The sequence below is a fragment of the Mixophyes fleayi genome, chromosome 6 (genome assembly GCF_038048845.1).
Source record: "Mixophyes fleayi isolate aMixFle1 chromosome 6, aMixFle1.hap1, whole genome shotgun sequence".
NCBI lineage: Eukaryota > Metazoa > Chordata > Amphibia > Anura > Limnodynastidae > Mixophyes > Mixophyes fleayi.
Genome location: NC_134407.1, coordinates 215,601,493 through 215,622,093, shown reverse-complemented (window position 1 = coordinate 215,622,093; position 20,601 = coordinate 215,601,493). Strand labels below are relative to the sequence as shown.

General features: G+C 41.2%; 1 protein-coding gene across 1 annotated transcript; it reads right to left on the bottom strand.

Annotated features, from left to right (window-relative positions):
* Nucleotides 1–345: 345 nt before the first annotated feature.
* LOC142159820 (uncharacterized) lies at nt 346–17,975 on the bottom strand. Its single transcript, XM_075214591.1, has 6 exons — nt 17,820–17,975; nt 17,227–17,621; nt 17,006–17,103; nt 16,753–16,864; nt 2,824–4,556; nt 346–2,202 (listed from the first exon to the last, which is right to left on the bottom strand). The coding sequence occupies exons 2-5, from the start codon at nt 17,309–17,311 to the stop codon at nt 2,863–2,865; spliced, it is 1,989 nt and encodes a 662-aa protein (XP_075070692.1). The 5' UTR covers nt 17,312–17,621; nt 17,820–17,975; the 3' UTR covers nt 346–2,202; nt 2,824–2,862.
* Between the last annotated feature and the right edge of the window lie 2,626 nt (nt 17,976–20,601).

The following is a 20,601-nucleotide window of genomic DNA, read 5'->3' as shown; positions in this document are numbered from 1 at the left end:
TGCGGATTGGTATATATTCTCTCCAATGATAGTGTGATCTACGGTTAGTGTACTCGTTGTGACTGTTTATATAAAGATTGGTATAGGTTATAATAAATCTGATCTACTGTTTATTGGTCAGCTATTATTGCAGAGCCTTCATTGATATCCTGTAACTTTGTCTCCTACTCCTTAATACGGGTCCAGTGAAACTAAAGGTGCCTTCTGAACAAAGCCAGCAACAGGGACCTGGGTTAGTCGTCTCCACGGAGTAACATGACAACAGCTTACAATAAATCACTCTCAGACATTTATTGAATGAAATAAAGTTATTTATTTTACAAACATAGTAACAACAATCAACTAACATAAAGGCCTGTATTATTATACATTGAATAGGAGGAATTCCAGTAAATCACACTATAATATACAATATAAAACCCTGTTAATTTACTATTTAACAAATAGGAACTCTCCATACATTACTCTCTTCTCCCTACTCCATATATTTTCATAAAACAATCTGTTAGGATTGAAACGATCGTTGCACGCTGGCAGTATTTTTTGGGATGTTAAACACCTTAATATTATTCTATGAATGCTGGTCTGTTTATATTCAGGAATCCTGGTGAGTCTACTTCTACTCTTTGACTACGCACAACAATATACTATTTTGTTTGATTTCTGAGTCTGAGTGCAAGCTGGCCATGTTTTGTATATATATATAAATTATACACACACACACCTGCTAATTAGGATGGAGGCCCAGAAGACCTGGAATGGGCCCGATGAATGGAGCCCATCCTCTCTCTCCATTTATAACCCCAGGGACCCTTACCATATTTTCCTACATACGTTAAACACACTTTGGGAAGCTTCACTCACACACATAAACAATCTCCCTGGTGTTTTAATGTACACAAGGCAGAAAGCCTGGGACATATCCCTCTTCCATTCAGCACTAATCCAGTCACAATATATATAAAAATATATACATACAAATGATTTAATTAAGTTTGTGAGTGAAACAAGTGGTCAATATGTGAATTAAACAAATGTCTTATACTTCCTGAATCAAGTCCAAGAGAAGGTGACGGTGGTTTTTACTACCTAGAAGGAACAAGGCAGTAACCAGTAATATGGAAAATGCAGCGAGAATTATTGAATCCACTGGAGGTAATTTACTAACCTTAAAAAATGCAGCACCGCAGAGCATTTCATTATACACAAATTCACCTAGTTTTCCTATATTTAGTACATATATAGGTACATACCCACATTTTATGTATGGTAACTGCCTCTGTAAAATTGCTTTGTGTGATTTTTCTTTACCAGCAGGGTTGTAATAAAACATGGTAGAAAAAAAAGTAAAAATGAACAAAATCCTGCCTGTTATTTTAATGCTGCTTGTTCAGGCCTCATTATATCCTAAATCAATCTACCATTACACAAGTTTATGCGGCCACATCGTTGTTTTTATTTTATGTGTATTTATGTTCCTATAAATGTGTTTTCTGTATAAAGTACAACTAGAAAAGGCAAAAGGTGTCCCATTAAAAAATATAGGCTGAGGCTCGATCTCCTCCACCCCTAAGCATGTACATCTGTAGCCACTTGTTAAATGGGGAACTCCAATCTCCATCTTTTCAACCTCATCCTGCAAAACAATATCTCTTTTTTTCAGCAAGTAACACAAAAATCCACCACACCCCTCCAGTCAGGAGTAAAGTTTTGCACTCCTGCATACACACCCTGAAACACTAAGCCAAGGTAATACCTCTATAAATGGAGAGGATTGCATAAAAGAAAACAGTTTAATGGTGTTCCAAAAATTGCATTTGCAATGTGGGCTTACATTTTTGCACTACCTAAATGACCCTCAGTGGGTCTGTAACAGAGATTACAGACTAATTATATGAACATCTCATACCTTCAGTTAGAGTATGACCAAACATAATGCAATTATGTCTCCAGGTCGCATAATATATCTCCAGCCCATCACCAGGATTATATATTAGTGTGACCCTACAGAATGATAATTTGGTCTGTTATCACTGAGAAGAATGATGCCGATATCTAATATAAACTGCACTACGTTTCACACATGTGGATGGTAATTACCTTATAATATGCTAATATACTGTGTGACTGAAACATTAAATTGCCATCCTTTACTTGATGACAATATGCCTTTGAATATACATTCTGTATATACATTTATGCCTATTTTTTTTTTTTTTAAACTCTTTATTTTTGACAACAATACAAATAATGCAAGATGGTTGTGTGACAAGGAAGGGAGAAAGAAGGAAGAGATTTTAAGAATATACAATATAGGACAGAATCTGAGAGTACAGGCAAAATTATCCTTAGTTGCGTTCTAAATTGCACATTTACTTTCCCTCAGTTCCCTAGACTATCTTTTTGTTGTTGTTTTTTTTTATTTTGGATGAGTTAAAAGAGGGGGAGAGAGATAGGAAGAAGGAGAGAGGAAGAGGGAGGAGAGAGAGAAAGAAAAGAGGTTCAGTGGAGTCCCCAAGGAGGGGGCGGCCTGCGCGACCCATCTTCAGGGGGCCGTATGTCTCGAAAGAGATGCTAGTGAATAAAATGAGGAAAGAGTTGGTGTCAAACCTTCACGGTGAGCTAGGGATGACTTAGTAATAGAGAAAGATCGAATCTAGAGGGGGCGGTGATACAGGGGGTTAAAAGGGCGGAATGAGGAGAAGGAACAGGTTACTGGATGGCAGGCATAGTGGACTGGTGAAAGGAGTACCATGGATCCCAGGTTTTGTGGAAGTTGTTGATTTTATCATGGAGGAGGCTTATAATGTATTCTATTTATGCCTATTTTTTATCATTTACATGACTAAAAATCTATTGACCTTAGTACTGATGTATTCCTGTTTCATATCTATCAGTTAATGGAAATTGTTTTTCTCCTGTGTGAATTCTCTGATGTGTAACAAGATTTGATTTAACTGTAAAACATTTCCCACACACTGTGCACCGAAAGGGCTTCTCACCTGTGTGAATTCTCTGATGTTTAACAAGAGCTGATTTAAATGTAAAGCCTTTCCCACACTCAGAGCATGGATATGGCTTCTCACCTGTGTGAATTCTCTGATGTTTAACAAGATCTGATTTCTGTATAAAACATTTCCTACACTCAGAACATGGAAATGGTTTTTCACCTGTGTGAGATCTCTGATGCATAACAAGAAGTGATTTTCTCGTAAACCTTTTGTCACATTCTGTACATGCAAATGGCCTATCATCTGTGTGAACTGCATGATGTTTAAAAAGATCTGATTTCTGTACAAAACATTTCCCACACAGAGAACATGAAAATGGCTTTTCCCCTGTGTGAACTGCCTGATGTTTAACAACACATGATTTATGTGTAAAACATTTCCCACACTCAGAACATGTAAATGGCTTCTTGCCTGTGTGAATATTTTGATGTTTAACAAGATCTGATTTCTGTACAAAACATTTCCCACACTGAGAACATGGAAATGGTTTCTTACCTGTGTGAAATCTCAGATGTGTAACAAGATCTGATTTACGCGTAAAACATTTCCCACACTGGGGACAAAAAAAAGGCTTGTCTCCTGTGTGTTTTCTTTGATGTGTAACAAGATCCGATTTCTGTACAAAACATTTCCCGCACTCAGAACATGTAAATGGTTTTTGCCCCGTGTGAACTCTTTGATGTTTAACAACACTTGATTTTTGGGTAAAACATTTCCCACATTCAGAACATGTAAATGGCTTCTCACCTGTGTGAACATTTTGATGTTTAACAAGGTCTGATTTCTGTACAAAACATTTCTCACACCAAGAACATGGAAATGGTTTCTTTCCAGTATGAAATCTCTGATGTGTTACAAGATCTGATTTACGCATAAAACATTTACCACACTCAGAACATGGAAAAGGCTTCTCACCTGTGTGTTTTCTTTGATGTGTAACAAGATCCGATTTTTGTACAAAACATTTTCCACAATCAGAACATGTAAATGGTTTATCACCTGTGTGAAGTGTTTGATGTTTAACAAAACCCGATTTATTTGTAAAACATTTCCCACAGTCAGAACATTGAAATGGCTTTTCACCTTTATGAATTATCTGATGTTTAACAACATCCGATTTACGTGTAAAACATTTCCCACACTCCAAACATGGAAATGCCTTCTCAACTGTGTGAATTATTTGATGTTTAGCAAGATTTGACTTCTGTACAAAACATTTCCCACATTCAGGACATGAAAATGTATTTTCACCTGTGTGAGTTCTCTGATGCATAACAAAGATTGACCGATGTGTAAAATTTTTACCACATTCAGAACAGGGAAATATTTTAGCATCTCTATGACCTCTATTATGTGTAACAATATCTGAGTTATCAAGAGAAGTGGGATGACAGAGTATATCTGCACTGTGAAATACTGGATTTACATATTGGTTAATGGGCTTTTCCTCTGGAGAGTCTTGTGTCATGTTGTTTTTCTTTATTTCACAATCCGGAGCTGAAATGAGACGTCCTACTGAAGTATTCCCTCTGTTATGTCCATCTGCTGGAAATATAATAAATGAGCATTTGCACTAGCGATCTGTTTTACAGTGAGGAGGAAACTGGCATGCCTTAAAATATCCATGAAATAATTGAGTTCAATGCTGTAAAGTGTTTAGTTTCAATTAGCAATCTACAAATACTCTATTTCAATTCTAAATGTACATTAAATAAAAAATGACTCATCTTGAACGAAAAAAAATTGTCTCAAAATAGAACACAAACCCATTACCAAGAAAAAGTATAGAATCAGCCCCAGTGACTCCTAGATTCACAGACGGATTGTACAACTACAGCAGATATGGTGACCAACATTTCCCAAGTATATACTGTACATTGCCCAGTCAGCATCATAGGACCGGAAGCTTCATTTGTAAGTGACACTGACCAATCACAGTGTCCTCTCCATAGACACTGCCCTCATTCACAAACACTGATGTCTGCTAAGCAGAGTAGACATGAGTTAAATAATCAGCAAGACTTGCCCATGGGACTACAGCACCCAAGGTTCACCAGGTGGACACATAGGTGGCAGAAGAAAACAATAAAGCAGAAGCCTCAGTGTGTTCCCCTGGTCAAAAGCAAATAACATGGCCTCAGTCAATTTCAACTGAAATTATGGTGTAGACAAGCATTGAGAGAGAAGGAGGGGGAACATGACAGAGCAGTAGAGCACAGAGGGGCAATAGCAAAATAGAGCGGAGGAGAGCAGCAGGACAGAGTAGGAAAATGGAGCAGAGCACAAGTGGGCAACAGCAGTATAAAGCAGAAAGCAGAACAGTATACAGACAGATCAGGAGATGGAAAGCAACAAGAAAGAGCATCCAAGCACAAGTGATGGGGTGATTGGGTACAGGGGCAGAGGTGAATCATGATGATGAATTTGTATTTATTTTTATATGCATACTTATATAAAGGCAAGTATTTACTATACCTACTACATCTTAATAGGTGCAAGGCATAATAAATGTACACATCCACATGTACATATGATATCCTGTATTATAACATATGGGGGTATATTTGCTAAACTGCGGGTTTGAAAAAGTGAAGGTGTTGCCTATAACAACCAATCAGATTCTAGCTGTCATTCTGTAGCATGTACTAAATAAATGATAGCTAGAATCTAATTGGTTGCTATAGGCTACATCATCACTTTTTCAAACCCAGTTTAGTAAATGTACCCCATTGTGTTAGTTCTTTTTTAACATTGCCAGTGTTGGAAAGTCCCAGAGAAAAGTTTATGAAAACATGTTGGGACTATATATTTCAAAATGAAATATAATTATGCCTAATATGTGATGGGAGCAAAATGTATTTTGACATGGGCTGTGCTCTTTAAATAATCAAACATTACAATAACCTTTACTATGTAGAGCTGCTGAAATCTACCATTGTATGTAATGATCACATATTGTAGGCTTAAATCTTATGTGATCTGATAATGAGAATACAGTCTAGTACCAATGGGAATTCTCTGAAAACTCTCCCCCTCGCTCACCAAAGGTCTTTTAATGTTTTAATTGTACAGCGTGTACCTGCACTGGTTTTGGAAGCTTGTCCCTGTTTGATAGCTAAGTAAAAACTCAACTGTTTAATTATACATCTGTCTGCTATTATTCCTTCTCTGTGTCAATATTTCATGATTATTAACCTGAACCTTAATTTAAGTGAAACTGAAACATTTACTTTTTATTGTTTAGTCTCTTTTTTTTTTTTTTTTAAACTCTTTATTTGTAGAGGAAACAACAGGAACAGTACAGATAATATTTTGGACAAGAAAAATATTAATAATCAAAGTGTTTCCTCTGAGTTTTATACTTTTATATCGGTGGGGGAAAGAGAAGGGAAGGGAGGGTGGGGGGTAGAAAGGCACAAATATTGTCAACAATATAACTAATAAACCAATAGGCACGCAAACTTGGAACATTGCTAGGAAAAGCTAGGGCACACAGTTACAATGACTGCACGAGAGAGGGGTAGCATACAGACATTACTCACCATCCGCGCACCAATTCCAGCCTGGGGGGTCCAGAGGCGGCCCAAGAGCTATGTTCCATCTGCAGGAGGAGGAGCCGTACTGGAAAGGCAGCTACGGCTTTCTAGAAAGTACCACGGGGCCCACACCTTATCAAAGTTATATGATTTATCATGAAGGTAGCACGTTATACTTTCCATGCTTGCGACATGTCCTATGTACGACCGTAACTCCTGCATAGAGGGAGCCCTAGGGTCTTTCCAGTGCTTTGCTATTAGGGATTTAGCGGCTGCCAGAAAATGAGAGATAAGCTTGTTAGAGGGCGCGCTCTCATCAGGTATAGGGCGAGAGAGAAGGAATGACCAGGGATCCTTACTTATCTGTTGTTCTGACACAGAGTTTATGAGTGTAAGAACCATGTTCCAGAAAGGAACTATGCGAGGGCAGGTCCACCATATGTGTAACATCGTACCTCTCTGGCCACATTCCCGCCAGCAGCTTGGAGTGGCCGTAGGAAACATTCGAGACAACTTATCAGGAGTATAGTACCACCTATAGTACACTTTGTAGGCAGTTTCCTTAATTAATGTAGAGATCGAGCTCTTGGCAATCCCCTCCCTGACCTCCTCCCAGCATAAGTCGTCTGGAGGAGGACCCAAGTCATTTTCCCATTCCCGCTCATGTCGGCCTGGAGTATCAAAGGTATAATCTATGAGCCAATTATAGATCTGGGAGATCATCCCCTTAGTGAGAGGTGAATGTAAACACATGTACTCGAAGGAGGTCGGGGCCCGAAGAGCCTCCTGGGGGGGCGAAGACATGGCGTAGTGTCGGACCTGGAAGTACTCAAAAAAGAGCGGACATAACGGTTCAAATTTATGATGAAGTTCAGACATAGAAGCCCAAGTTTGATTAACCACCAAGTCCGAGACCACCCGTAATCCCGCCTTTATCCAGTTTTTAAATTGTTGGGTTGAGTTGCCAGGAGGGAAGTGTGGGTTGCCCCAAAGGGGAGTCAGAGGTGAAATAGGGGAGGACAATTTATATTTGACCCGACATGAGTCCCAGAGGGATAAGCAGAATTTAAGAGATTGGAGAGAGGAAGCTGCTGGTGGCCTATCTATATTAGCCAAACCCCAGAGTGATGCCATGGAGGGGACCCCAACATAGTGGGTCTCCAGGTCCACCCAGGCTATGGACTGATAAGGCGCATAAGTTACCGCCACCTGGGTCAAGTGGGATGCCAAATAATACAATTTAATGTCTGGAAATCCCCTGCCTCCTCGGGCCCTGGGCTTCTTAAGCACTGCTATCGAAATTCTAGGGGGCTTGGCACGCCATATAAACTTTAGAACGGAGGAATGCAAATCCCTAAACACAGAGTCGGGAACCCTCACTGGAAGAGTCTGGAAAAGATACAGAAGCTTAGGGACCAAGTTCATCTTAATAGCAATAATCCTCCCCAGCCACGATATGATGTAGCTCTTCCAAGTCTCTAAGTCCTGTTTGATTTTTGACAGAAGGGGGGGGAAATTTTCCCGATACAATTTCTCATAGGATGAGGTGATATAAACTCCAAGATATTTGATCTTATTGACCTGCCAGCGTAGTGCAAAATTAGTCTGTAAACTGGACCTAAGGGAAGGGGAAGCATGGAGGAGCATGGCCTCGGATTTAACAAAATTAATTTTATAGCCAGACAGGAGGCCATATTCATCCATAAGTTTATATAGGGCAGGTAAAGACTCCTGAGGATTTGTCAGAGAAAGAAGTATGTCATCCGCGAAGAGAGATACCTTGAATTCCCGCGGTCCCACTGTCACACCTGAGATTGACGTTGACTGTCTGATCATCGCCGCCAAGGGTTCTATCACTAGGGCAAAAATTAAGGGCGAAAGGGGGCAGCCCTGCCTCGTCCCGTTGGAGAGGGAAAGAGGGTCGGAAAGAGACCCATTAACCAGAACCCTAGCTGAGGGAGAGTTATAGAGGGCCGATACCCCGGTCAGGAATTCAGCCGTGAAGCCGTACGCCTTCAAAGCTAGGGTCATAAAATCCCAAGAGATGCGATCGAACGCCTTCTCGGCATCCAGTGAGAGCATCATGGCCGGGAGGCACCTTTGATTGATGATTTGAACAAGGTCAATCGCACGGCGAGTATTATCCCTGGCCTGGCGACCTGGGATGAAACCCACTTGATCATAGTGGATTAGACCCGGAAGGACTCCATTCAGACGGGTAGCCAGGATCTTTGCATATAACTTAATGTCTACATTGAGAAGGGAAATGGGACGGTAGCTTGCACAGTCGCTAGGGTCTTTTCCCTCCTTATGTATAACTACAATACGCGTCTCTAACATTGATTTCGGGAAAGGTTCGCCATGTAAGACAGCATTGAACAGGGAGCGGAGGTGAGGAACCAAGGTCTGGGAAAATCTTTTATAGTAGGCTGCTGAAAAGCCATCGGGTCCTGGGGCCTTGGAGGTCTTTTGGGCCTTGATAACTGCCAGTATTTCCTCCGAAGTAATCTCCTCATTTAGTTGTTGGATTAGGCTGCTGGAAAGGGTAGGGAGGTTCGCTTGCCTCAAGAAAGCTGCTATTGTATCCGCAGGAGGGGCTATTTAGTCTCTTTTTTAACGTCATCAATAATCCAACAAAAACAGAGAAACACAGTAAATAACTTTTTCACATTTGAAAAAAGTTCTCATCTATGACCATAGGGGAAGTAAGTTTGGGACCGTTCCAACACACATGACGAAAAGACCACTCCTGCCCACAGTTCCTCCAGCGGCGATATAAACCATCCGCAAACATATTGAGCAGCTTGGTTGGGGCATAATACAGTGAAGATACTGCACTTATGTGTAACACTTTTTGCCTACTCCCTACTCACCCTAGCTGGTCTGCCTTATAGGATACCTCAGGGTACACATTACCTCAGAGAGCCCAGAATCAATTAGGCAAATACACCTTTACTTTAATATCAAAAATAGATATACTATTTACAAAATATTGTTAACTGTATACCATTTTCTTGTATACCAAGAATATGGTGTACAATTAACAAAAGCCAGGGAGTTCACTGCACAGGGAGTCCTTAACTCTGGTTAATTCAATAGGAAATGTTTAACTTCACAGAGAGACAGAGGAGCCCCCACTTTTGGAATGTGATGCTCCAGATAATATCCTTCCATGGCTAACAGAGGCAAAAGTGCCATTTTACATTTTGGGCCATATGAGCATCTAATATTTGCAAAATTTGAGGATACCCAGGCCTCTAGCTTTCACTGGCCTTTGCAGAATATGAACAGATGTTTTTCCCAGACCAGGCAAATAATTGCGGGAGGGATTCTTATGGGTAGTGTCTAAAATAGCTAGAGACGTCTTGGGAGTATGCTCATCTTGATGGAGGAAACAGGAAATAAACATTCTATTCCATGATTCCAGGTCTCTCTTAGTGTGTTCCAGGAAAAGGGGGGTAATTGTCCTCTTAGAGAGAGTCAATGGTTCTGGTGAGATAAGTATCCAAATCATATTTGTAGTTTGGCAAAACGAGGTGTTAACTTTATGTCTTCCATGGGCCATGGTCAAGAGTACTTATAGTTCTTAATGTCCACCAGAGTCCCCTAAGGAAAGTGGGTACCGGAAGTGTAAATAGATTAAGCAGTCGGATACTCTCTCCTTCAGATACTCCAATGGGGTAGCCAGCAGACATTGCTTCCTAGAAGCCACGAACATGTGAACCAGAGTCAGGATAAAAGGCCATGCCCGGAGACTGGAAGAAAGACTTGTGAGATTGTGGAAGCTGAAGTCAGGACTGGCTATGGATTACCGCTCTTGCTGGACTGACAAAGAAGCAGAGATTACAGCAAAGGACTGGGAGGACCAGCAATCTCGTTCCTTGCGGGTCTTGTGCATCTGAATACCTACCGACTGTGGGAGGAAACATACTAACAATGGATTGAGCTCAAAGAGGATACCCCATGGTTGGCTATAAGGAGACCGTGTGATACAACTGTTATAGTGTGATTAATTTAACCATTTTATAAAAGTACTATAGCTCGGTTGGTGATTTGTGTTACATAAACGTGAGCATTCTTTATTTGGATTTGCGCTACATTCCACTTTACTGGAGGTGGGTGGTAGGCTGAAAGGTAGCCCAGTAAGCGCTGACTTGGTACGGAAGTCTCTGGCAGTGAACTCCAGCTACAATCTCTGATGGTCAATGTGGGCTAATAATTTGCAACATTTGGAAGGAAAATTGAGTATGAGAAGTTATAAAGAAGTCTACTTAATGCTGGCAGCCAGGATTTCTATTATCTGGGCAAAGATTAAAGCTGTTATAAGACATTCTTGCCTAGTGTAGTTTTTAATAATTAACAAAGAGTTGCACCTATTAATCTGAGTATAAGCCAACGGGTTATGGAAAAGGTCCAGGACCTAGTCAAGAAATTTTCCTTGAAACCCATAAAACGAAACGCTTTCAACATAAAGGGCCAGCCAATGAGATTGAATAACTATTCAGCATCCAAGGCTAGAGCCAGAGGGGGCATCTTTTTTGTTAATATGCTGGATCACCCCTATACTTCTCCTGGTGTTGTCAGGAACCTGGCAACCAGGGAAATACCTACTTGGGTCTAGGAGGACAGGTAGGAAGGATATTTTGGCTAAGATATTGGCTACAAACCTTGAGATCAACGGTTACTAAGGTGGGACAATAACTCCTGAAAAGAGTAAACCTTGCAATCCTTGGTGAGTTGTCGGCTGACCCAAAGTTCAGACCAAAGCAGTAAATGTCCCCTCTGGGTCTGAGTTGCTTTGAACAATAAATAGAAGTTTACTGTAAATTAGAATGGCCAGGCTATGACAATTGGATTTAGCGATAAAGTAAAAGGATGCATCACATACATGGGAAGACTTCTTCTGAAAGAAGTTTCCAAAGGAGCAGCAGGAACTACGGTATTCTGGTATTGATGAAAGATAACAGGAGAGAGCTAGGGAAACAATGGGTAGGGGAAGGCGTTCTAAAAACAGGGGCAACATTTGTTAGGGAACACAAGGAAATCTAATAACCTCGATGACAAACCAAGTTGTGGGGCTTGCAATTGTACCACTAAAGGTGAGGGATGGTGGCTGGTGATGGGAAAGGGAAAGGTAAGACGGAGTGATCTAACATAAGGAGCTTGGTAAGGGTCGTAGAGCCCCAGACCCAGGGACTAGTGCTGTACCTGCGATTACCAACTGCCTGTAGAAAGTAGGTAGTGGAGTGTCTGTGGTCACTCCACAGTGACCACAGACATTGGAGTCAGAAACTACCTCTGTACCTGTAAGTACTATCTATCGGGAACTGGCCACTTGGTTGTGGTTATGTCAGGCGACCGCCTGCCTCTTCCTGTCGGCCTTGTCCAATTGCCTAGCTCTCTCTACTCCTGTCTTCCAGCCGGCGCATGCGCAGTGGGTATAGTACTGTGGGTTGCCGTCGACAGTCAGTGACATTCTGACTGCCGAATTCCTCTCTGGCCAATCAGGCCAAACTCCTCCCTATTTATAGAAGGCTCTGGCACTACTAGGGTGCCAGAGTATTAGTTCAAACCCTATCTTTAGTGTTCTCCCTGCCTGTTCCACTCACCTATATCCTGCTCCCTTGTTCCAGCGTATTTTGGCTCCAGACCTGGCTTATCTACTGACCTTCCCTTTAGATTGTGATTTTGGCTCAGAATGATGATGATGATGATCATCATTTATTTATATAGTGCCAACATATTCCGTAGCCATTTACAATTGGGGACAAACATAGTAAACTAATAAACAAACTGGATAAAACAGACAAAGCGGTAAGAAGGCCGCTGCTCACAAGCTTACAATCTATCATCTCTCTGGTTTTGACTCCTGGCTGACCCTGACCACTCTCTGCACATCTCTTTGTACCACGCATCCATTACTTCAACCTACCGCTTTGCTGGTGACTGACTCAGAGAACCGTGACCTGTGTACCCTTTGCAGTGAAGCCCATACTCCCTTGCATGGATCCCTGATGAATACCAGGGGTGTATTAGACTCTGCACCTCCTTGTTCAGTAGCGCTAATACCAGCAAATGGCCCCATCCAATTCTCTGTTCGTGACAGGTTCAACTGCCCGAAGCTTGAAACTATCACAGTAGCTGTATCCATGAACATGTATCCAACACGTATAATTCTTATTTTGCTACCTTACACATCAAGTGTTTCCCCCACCTCTTAGATTATAAGCTCTTTTGGACATGATCATATTTTCTATTCCACATCACTATATATTACTTGTTTGTATCGTGATCCTCTTAATGTACAGAGTAATATGATGGCGCTTTATAAATAAAAGATTATAATAATATATAACCTGGAAGAAAAATGTTTTGATTACAGTAATTAGTAGACCTTGGGGGAGGGGAGGACAATATAATTGTGACACTCAACATATAAGAACCATTAACCAAGTGAACCTAATCGATGAGGAGCAGTAACAGTGTGAGGAGACAGTAAAATACCAACAACTCAGACTCAACGGGACTGACTCATCAGGTCTCAGTCTCTGTATTAATTTAGGATAGACCATGTGGGTCCTCTTCCCAACCGCATAATTATAGCAGCAAAAGCAAAGAGACTCGAGACTTGTAGTTGCTCAGTGTTAAACTTTCGAGTAAGAAACAATAGTCCAGAGGAAGGTGAAAGAAAGAGAAAATAAACAAAACACTAACTAAAGACTTTAAGGATAATATCAAAAACAATAAATAAGGAATGTAGCTGTCCATCGACAAATGATCATACACAGGAATAAAGGAGGGTCTGCATCCAAAAAGTATCAGTGAGAGGGTCCTCAGTCTTGGTGAGAAATAATAGGTAGTCTGGATAGAATGGATGAAGGCATGCCAGGTAGTCCAAGATGATCTCACCTTCCTCAGGAATTTTAAGTGAGCAGGATTCTAGTTTCCGTGAAAATGTGAATCCTAAAACAGGAGCACTATTAGGAGCCTTTCGATCATCAAGTCAGTATCTGTTTTCTGGAAGGATAGACTTGAAAAGGTTGAGAGGTAAGCCCGGGAGTGCCTGTGAATTGTTTCTTTCTGACACATTTTTGAGACGACTATTGGTGCACTTCGTCCTGTTTTGACTGTCCTCACAGCAAGAGTTAGGGAGCGACAAAAATCGTCTGTTTTGGATTCCACTGGAACAAACCACAAGTTTAGTAATATCTATGTGGAAGTCATTGATAGCTTGACGTAACTCATTTTAACAAGCAGATTTGATATCATAAAAAATAAGCTGCTGCACCCTCAAGAGGACCTCATTGTCAGCTGGAGTCACAGGGCTAGGGGCATTAGCTAAGGTTTGGCAGTGCCACCAGAGCCGGCTGTTTGTCTTGCATCTTGAAGAATACATTGGAGTCTGGAGGAGCACATGTTTTTCCCCTCTGTGAGACGTGTTGTACAGAGGTGCCATATGGGATCAGCTTATACCATGTTAATACAGCACACACCAGCGTTATGTCAGGACTTGAAAGAGGTAAAGGCAAGATCAGAACCCAATGGTTGGCAAACTCTAAATCCCAATCAATCAGTCTCTATAACTGCAATGGTCTACTTGGCAATAACTTTGCCAAAAGGTTTCAGGATTGCAGAATGCAGTCTCTGTGACAAAACGAGGGGTTAATCTCACCCCAACCGACCTGCCTCTTGTTTCTCCCACAAGTAGGACTGGAGACATGTTTTTTACCCCTGGGTTCCTCTTATTGGTGTTGGAATACACACTATATCTAGGACTAGATGTGATCATACTTTATGTAGGTGGTATAGGTAACCTTTTATGCTTTTGGGGTAGACTGCACCCATGCATGTGTGTGGAACTTGGGGTGCTTGCACTATGGTGAGCATTCATTGTGCAAACCTATCTGTCTAACTGAGTCTCTTGTGAGGCTTCTCTGCTTGTTAATACCCAGCCACGAGGATATTGTTGTGCCCCCAGCCAAAACAACAACCTTCCTGCATTTCCTATGATTATGTCTGGCTTCACCAAACAGCTATAAGGGATTATTTAGACCAATGTTACTCATCCCTGACCCACTGTCTGCTTCTGAACCCAAGCAAGCAGAATGCAACCATCACTGTAGGGGTCCGCATAGCTAGCTTATTTGAAATGAATTGCCAGCTTGGAAAAGTCCCAATCAGGAAGGGACATACCAGCTACTCCCTACCTTAACAAGCTCCAATTTGAGGAGAGGTGAACAAAGAAAAAGACCAATCAGGAATGGACATACCAGCCACTCCCTACCTTAACAAGCTCCAATCTAAAGGAACGGTAAACAAAGAAAAGGACCAATCAGGAAGGGACATACCAGCCACTCTCTACCTTAACAAGCTCCAATCTGAGGAGAGGTAAACAAAGAAAAGGACCAATCAGGAAGGGACATACCAGCCACTCTCTACCTTAACAAGCTCCAATCTAAAGGAACGGTAAACAAAGAAAAGGACCAATCAGGAAGGGACATACCAGCCACTCTCTACCTCAACAAGCGCCAATCTGAGGAGAGGTAAACAAAGAAAAGGACCAATCAGGCAGGGACATAGCAGCCACTCCCTACCTTAACAAGCTCCAATCTGAGGAGAGGTAAACTAAGAAAAAGGACCAATCAGGCAGGTCGCGGAACTCTTCATAGAGCATCTCTGCCTTTAAAAGACAGCTTCCAGAGCAGCAATGTGTCATTCACTACCTAGTGATAGCTGAGTCAGTTGTAAGTACAGTCTCTGACAGCTGACAGGAAGGGACAATCGGTCCATGAAAGAACTGCCTGAGCAGATTCTACTTGACAGGACTGGTGAGCAAACTCTGTGTTGTAAACTGTGTGTTGGCTGTGCCAGATTATAATGTATAATGTTGCTGTTTATTTTTAAATGTTCTTATTGCTGTTCGGTGCTACCCTTTGGTTAAATAGACATACTTGTTATATTTCATGATATTTGCCTGAACGATTCTGAACCTTGAGCACAGTCTCCTCACAGTCTCTGTCCATGGATTGTAGCTATTTATGAACTGTTGTTATATAATGTACATAGGAAGACAGGCTCTAGATGGAATACTGCAGTTGTATGAGTCCTGGTGGGTCAGTTAGCAGGTGAGTCTGCCTGGTCTAGGTCTTCATGGGAGATGCTCGTTTGGCTAACAGGTGGCTAGCTCTGTGACAAATGAGGAGTCACCTCTGGTCTTATTTGGTAGGCACAGGAGATGAGAGGGGCCACTGATCAGGTATGGTCTTAGGGTGGTCTCTCATTGATGGTCTGGTAACTTCAGTCAGCCATGGCTATGCTGTGGGTTCAGGAACAGGCTGGAGTGCTTGAAAGTCTCCAACTGCCGGGCGATCAGGAGTCCTGACAATCCTGGTCATTCCTCATTGCTGGAGAGATGGCACTATAAGCCCACAAGTGCCCCGAGAGGCATTAGGTAGAAGCAGGGGACCTGACCACAGTTTCAGAGGGCAGAAAAATTTTCGACACATTATCCTTGGCAGTCATTATAGATGTTGCGTATATTATACCAGTTTATTTTGGACAGTGGAGCCGACGGGCATTGGGTAGGGTCTGGATGCAGGCAGATTTTGGATGTAAGGAGATGTCCTCCAGCTTCTATAGACAGACCTGAGACAATCACTTCTAACAGGTGCAATGATGTGTGTGTAGTTACATTTATTTGTGCACGAGAAGGTTTGAGGTGTGTTACGATTGGGTGTGTGATCTTAGGGGATGGGGATCACCCAGTATTTTGCATTATTACAACAGTGTTTGTATACAGCTAATTGAGAATCAAAGATGCAATTCCTATTACACAAGGATGATAATGGGTACAGTCACAAGTGGTAGTGCACAGGGAGGTTCATGGGTAATGTAACATAGGATTTTCCCATTGGCCACTGAATTGATCACTACAGTGAAGTCTGGGAATAAAGATGAAGGATGAAGCTGAGCTGGGATGTATGAGAAATACCAGAGTGAGTGAGAGGAGACTGGTTAGAAGTATTATCTGGTAACACACTAGGATATTATGAAAGGAGGAGAGCAGGAGTCTAACAGGGGCTGATGACTCCTGACTACCCCTCCCCGGGCAGATGCTTTGTGAGAGGAGGGTGTAGAATAAGAGATTGTTGTAGTGACTGAACAATGAGAATATGTGACTTCTGTATTTAGTGTGTATTACTCACCTGTGCTGATATATGTAGGGATTTCCTCCTCCTTACCCTGCTGATCACCCCTCACATACATCTCTTCTTCTCCCTCTATATCTTCTACTTTAATATCAATCAGGTCTTCACCCTAAATAACCCACAAATGTCCAATGCATTGAGAATAAACAGAAGAATACCAGTATATAACACACACAGTTTATCTACAGATCACATAGTGCAAATAGTGCAGATTACTTTAGTATTTGGTGAGACCCTTAATTCCATCTACCTGATACTCCTGGGGGAAATGGAGATTATCCACTGAACAATCCTGTGAACAAAGAGGACGAGGACATCTCTCTTGGGTTTTTCTTTTATCGGTTCCATCTGAAAAATGAAGGAAACACACAATGATTGAATACTGTTTATATGTTATTTCCATATGACTTGTATAGAGAAGGATCTCAAACCTGCTCTCTCCTTTACAAAAAACTGAGAGTCTCTTCTTACCCAGTGATGTGAGGGGCCGGTGATTCTCCATCATCACGTCCTTGTACAGATCCTTGTGTCCTTCTAAATACTCCCACTCCTCCATGGAGAAATAGACAGTGACATCCTCACACCTTATAGGAACCTGACACACACAATAATACAGTCATCACCCAGACACATCCCCTGGTGTTACTGTATAATGTCCCATTCCCAGCAGTCACCTCTCCAGTCAGCAGCTGAATGATCTTGTTGGTGAGTTCTAGAATCCTCTGGTCATTGTTTCTCTCATGTATCAGTGAGTGAGGTGGAGGCACCGTGATGGGGCTCTGGGTCCTGCACAGTCCTGCTGTCACATAAGGGCAGTTACTGGGTGTCACACACTCACCAGATGTTTTCTTCATTACGGTGTAATCCTGTGTGTTAAGAGAAACACTAATAAATATAACTATATACATTGACCAAAATGCCTCACCTCCAAACTATGTCAGTTTTATGAATAGAATTGTGAGTGATGTCACTGATATTTACAGAACACCCCATTTCTCAAATGAGGTTTACGTTTTATTAATAGAAATTAGAGTGATATCACTGACACTGCCAGAATCCCTCACCTCTCCAGTCAGCAGGTAGATGATTTCCAGGTTGAGATTTAATATCCTCTCAGTCATGTGACTCCTAGTATTTTCCATCCTCATTGAGACAGTCATGTGGTCTATACAGGACGGTATAGACAGGTTAAAGGTAACACTTTTATATTTATTTTGGAGTTTTTATCATGCAACATACCTTCTATTCAAGATTAAACACATACCCAAAAAAATAACTATAGTAACACTATCCAAGATACAGCGGATTGATTTGTTAAATACTGGCATAGCTGCAAAATGCTCATTATTTACAAAGATAATCCTAATACTTTGTCCCTGTAATCTCAGCATCACCTTGGTCTTTCTAAGCTAACATAATGCTTATGAAGTCCCACAGTAAACCAGTGAGGGAGATCTATCACACAGAGCTCCCTCATCTGAGGAATAACGAACCAGAAGACATTACTGCAACTGGTCACGTCTCTGCTCAGTAGCAGTGAATTATGGGAGAGTTGAGCAGCGCTGTGGTGACAATAAGAAACTATATGGCAGCATTATGAAGTATAAATGGGCCATGTTTAGGCTATATGGGGCAATATCTATGAGCATGGACCATATACGATGGACAGAAGCATTATGAACCACCAATGGCGGCTGCCATTTTTTTCTGAAGCTAACGGTGATGGGTTACAATTGGAATGAGAGACACTGCAAGGTCTAGCCTGCAGTCTGCTATTGGCAATCATAACTGTCCTCCACCATACATATTAACTGAACTTCCTTCCTGTTCTGGTGATGGATTTAGCTGGTGGATGACTCTTGTGGTCATCCACCATCTTGGATTGTCTGCGTGACTGGTATTTTTCTATGACATCTTGCTGACTGCTGGACAGAGACAAGGCACTTGTCCCCCGTGTTTACGTTGTGGTGGCAGCTGCGGTCAGTGATCACCAGAAGAGGAACAGACACGGCTACAGCAATTACAGTTGATCCCTCTGGATCTAGCAACTGAGCTGTAATGGTAATCCAACAGATCCCTGTAGTACTCTGTAATTTCCCACTGTCTTCACAAATCCATCCACATGTATGTATGTGACACGTATAAATGTGATCTGTATATATGTGACATGCATATGTATGTAACTTGCCTATATAAGTGATATGTATGTATTTGACATTTATGCATGTGGCATGTATATAATCATATTGGGGACTGGAAGCAGAACATGCTGGATAAATGAGACTGTATGGAAAGTACTAACACTATATAATATTACACTAACATATTCCTGTCTGTTTCATCAGTGCAATATTATTACTAAATCCATAATATAGAAAACAGAGACAAGTGATAGAAGCTTATCTGTGATAAGTATGTATGTATATAAGTATGTGACATGTTTGTGGTAGAGGATCATACTGTATAATAATATTACAGTAACATAAACTTGTCACTTCCATCAGTGCAATATGACAGGTTATATCCACAATATATATTAAAGTAAAAAGACACATACATGTAATGTAATAGAACATGTGGTATATATATATATGTGTGACATGTATGTAATAGAATCTTATAATCAGAGTCATTACCCTTTCACTACTCACCTTGAAGCTGTTGCACACTAGACTTCCGGTCTGCGCGAGCCACTGCGATTGGCTTCAACAAGATGGCCGACTTCGTGGTTCCTCTTGCATTATCACTGGGATTAGATTAGTCTCCCTGAGCTCCGTCAGTGACGTGTTCTGCCAGTGTTTTTAGAGGGAACCAGGTATACGGAGTCAGCCATTTTGTTGAAGCCTATCTGCTTTGAGACGCACAGACCGGAAGTCAGAAGTGCAGCTTCCAAGTGAGACGATCCAGTGACTGGAGAAAGGGTAATGATTGTGAGCATAAGCTCTAATTACATGTATGTGTCTTGTTGTTATTATTATATATGTGTGTGTGTTGTGGATACAATCAGTCATATGATTGTGCTGATGGAAGTGGCAGGATTATGTTACTGTAATATTATTATACAGTCTGATTAAGTAGCATGTTCTGCTCCCACACTACATACATGTTATACTCCTCACATGCATGTCACACACACCCATACATGTATGTCACGTAAATATCACATATACATACATATGAAATCAGCTTGAAAGTTTTACATTTATACAATAATGACACCAACCAATAATAATACAAGTTAAAACCTGAACCATTTTTCTGCTTAATCAGTGCAGGTCTTCTGTATTTTATTGCAAATCAGGTAGGCAAATTTCCAAACAAGATATGTGCTCCAAATTAATAACGCAGCGATAGAAGTGATAAAAATGCTTTACTTAGCTTTCGGTAAAAAGATGTGTACAGTGACAACAGTAATTAGCTATAGCAGGTAAGCTCCCGTCCCAGTCACAAGATCAGGGCACCCTTCTTGTAATCCGCAGCGAAACTCTGAAGCTGGGATACTCCCCTACAATTTGATACATACATGACATAACCAGTCAGCATTAAAGACACAAAAAGTAATATTTAAAAGGCAAATGATGGTCTGGTGTCTTTTCTTTAACCTCAACTATGTTACTATGTAAAGCTTAAAGCAAAATATTACACAAGTGACAACCGATTAGAGTATAATTTAGAGCCTGCACCTATGCATGACTAGCATGTGATAGCATTATGTTTAATATACAGGTGCTGCTTTTGTAAATTGCGAGACACTTCTTAAACATTGGATCCTTCCTATCACATCCATGCAGCTGCGGTTGTCATTTCCTGAGCTTTTAACTCTTTCCTACCACTCTGAACCCAATC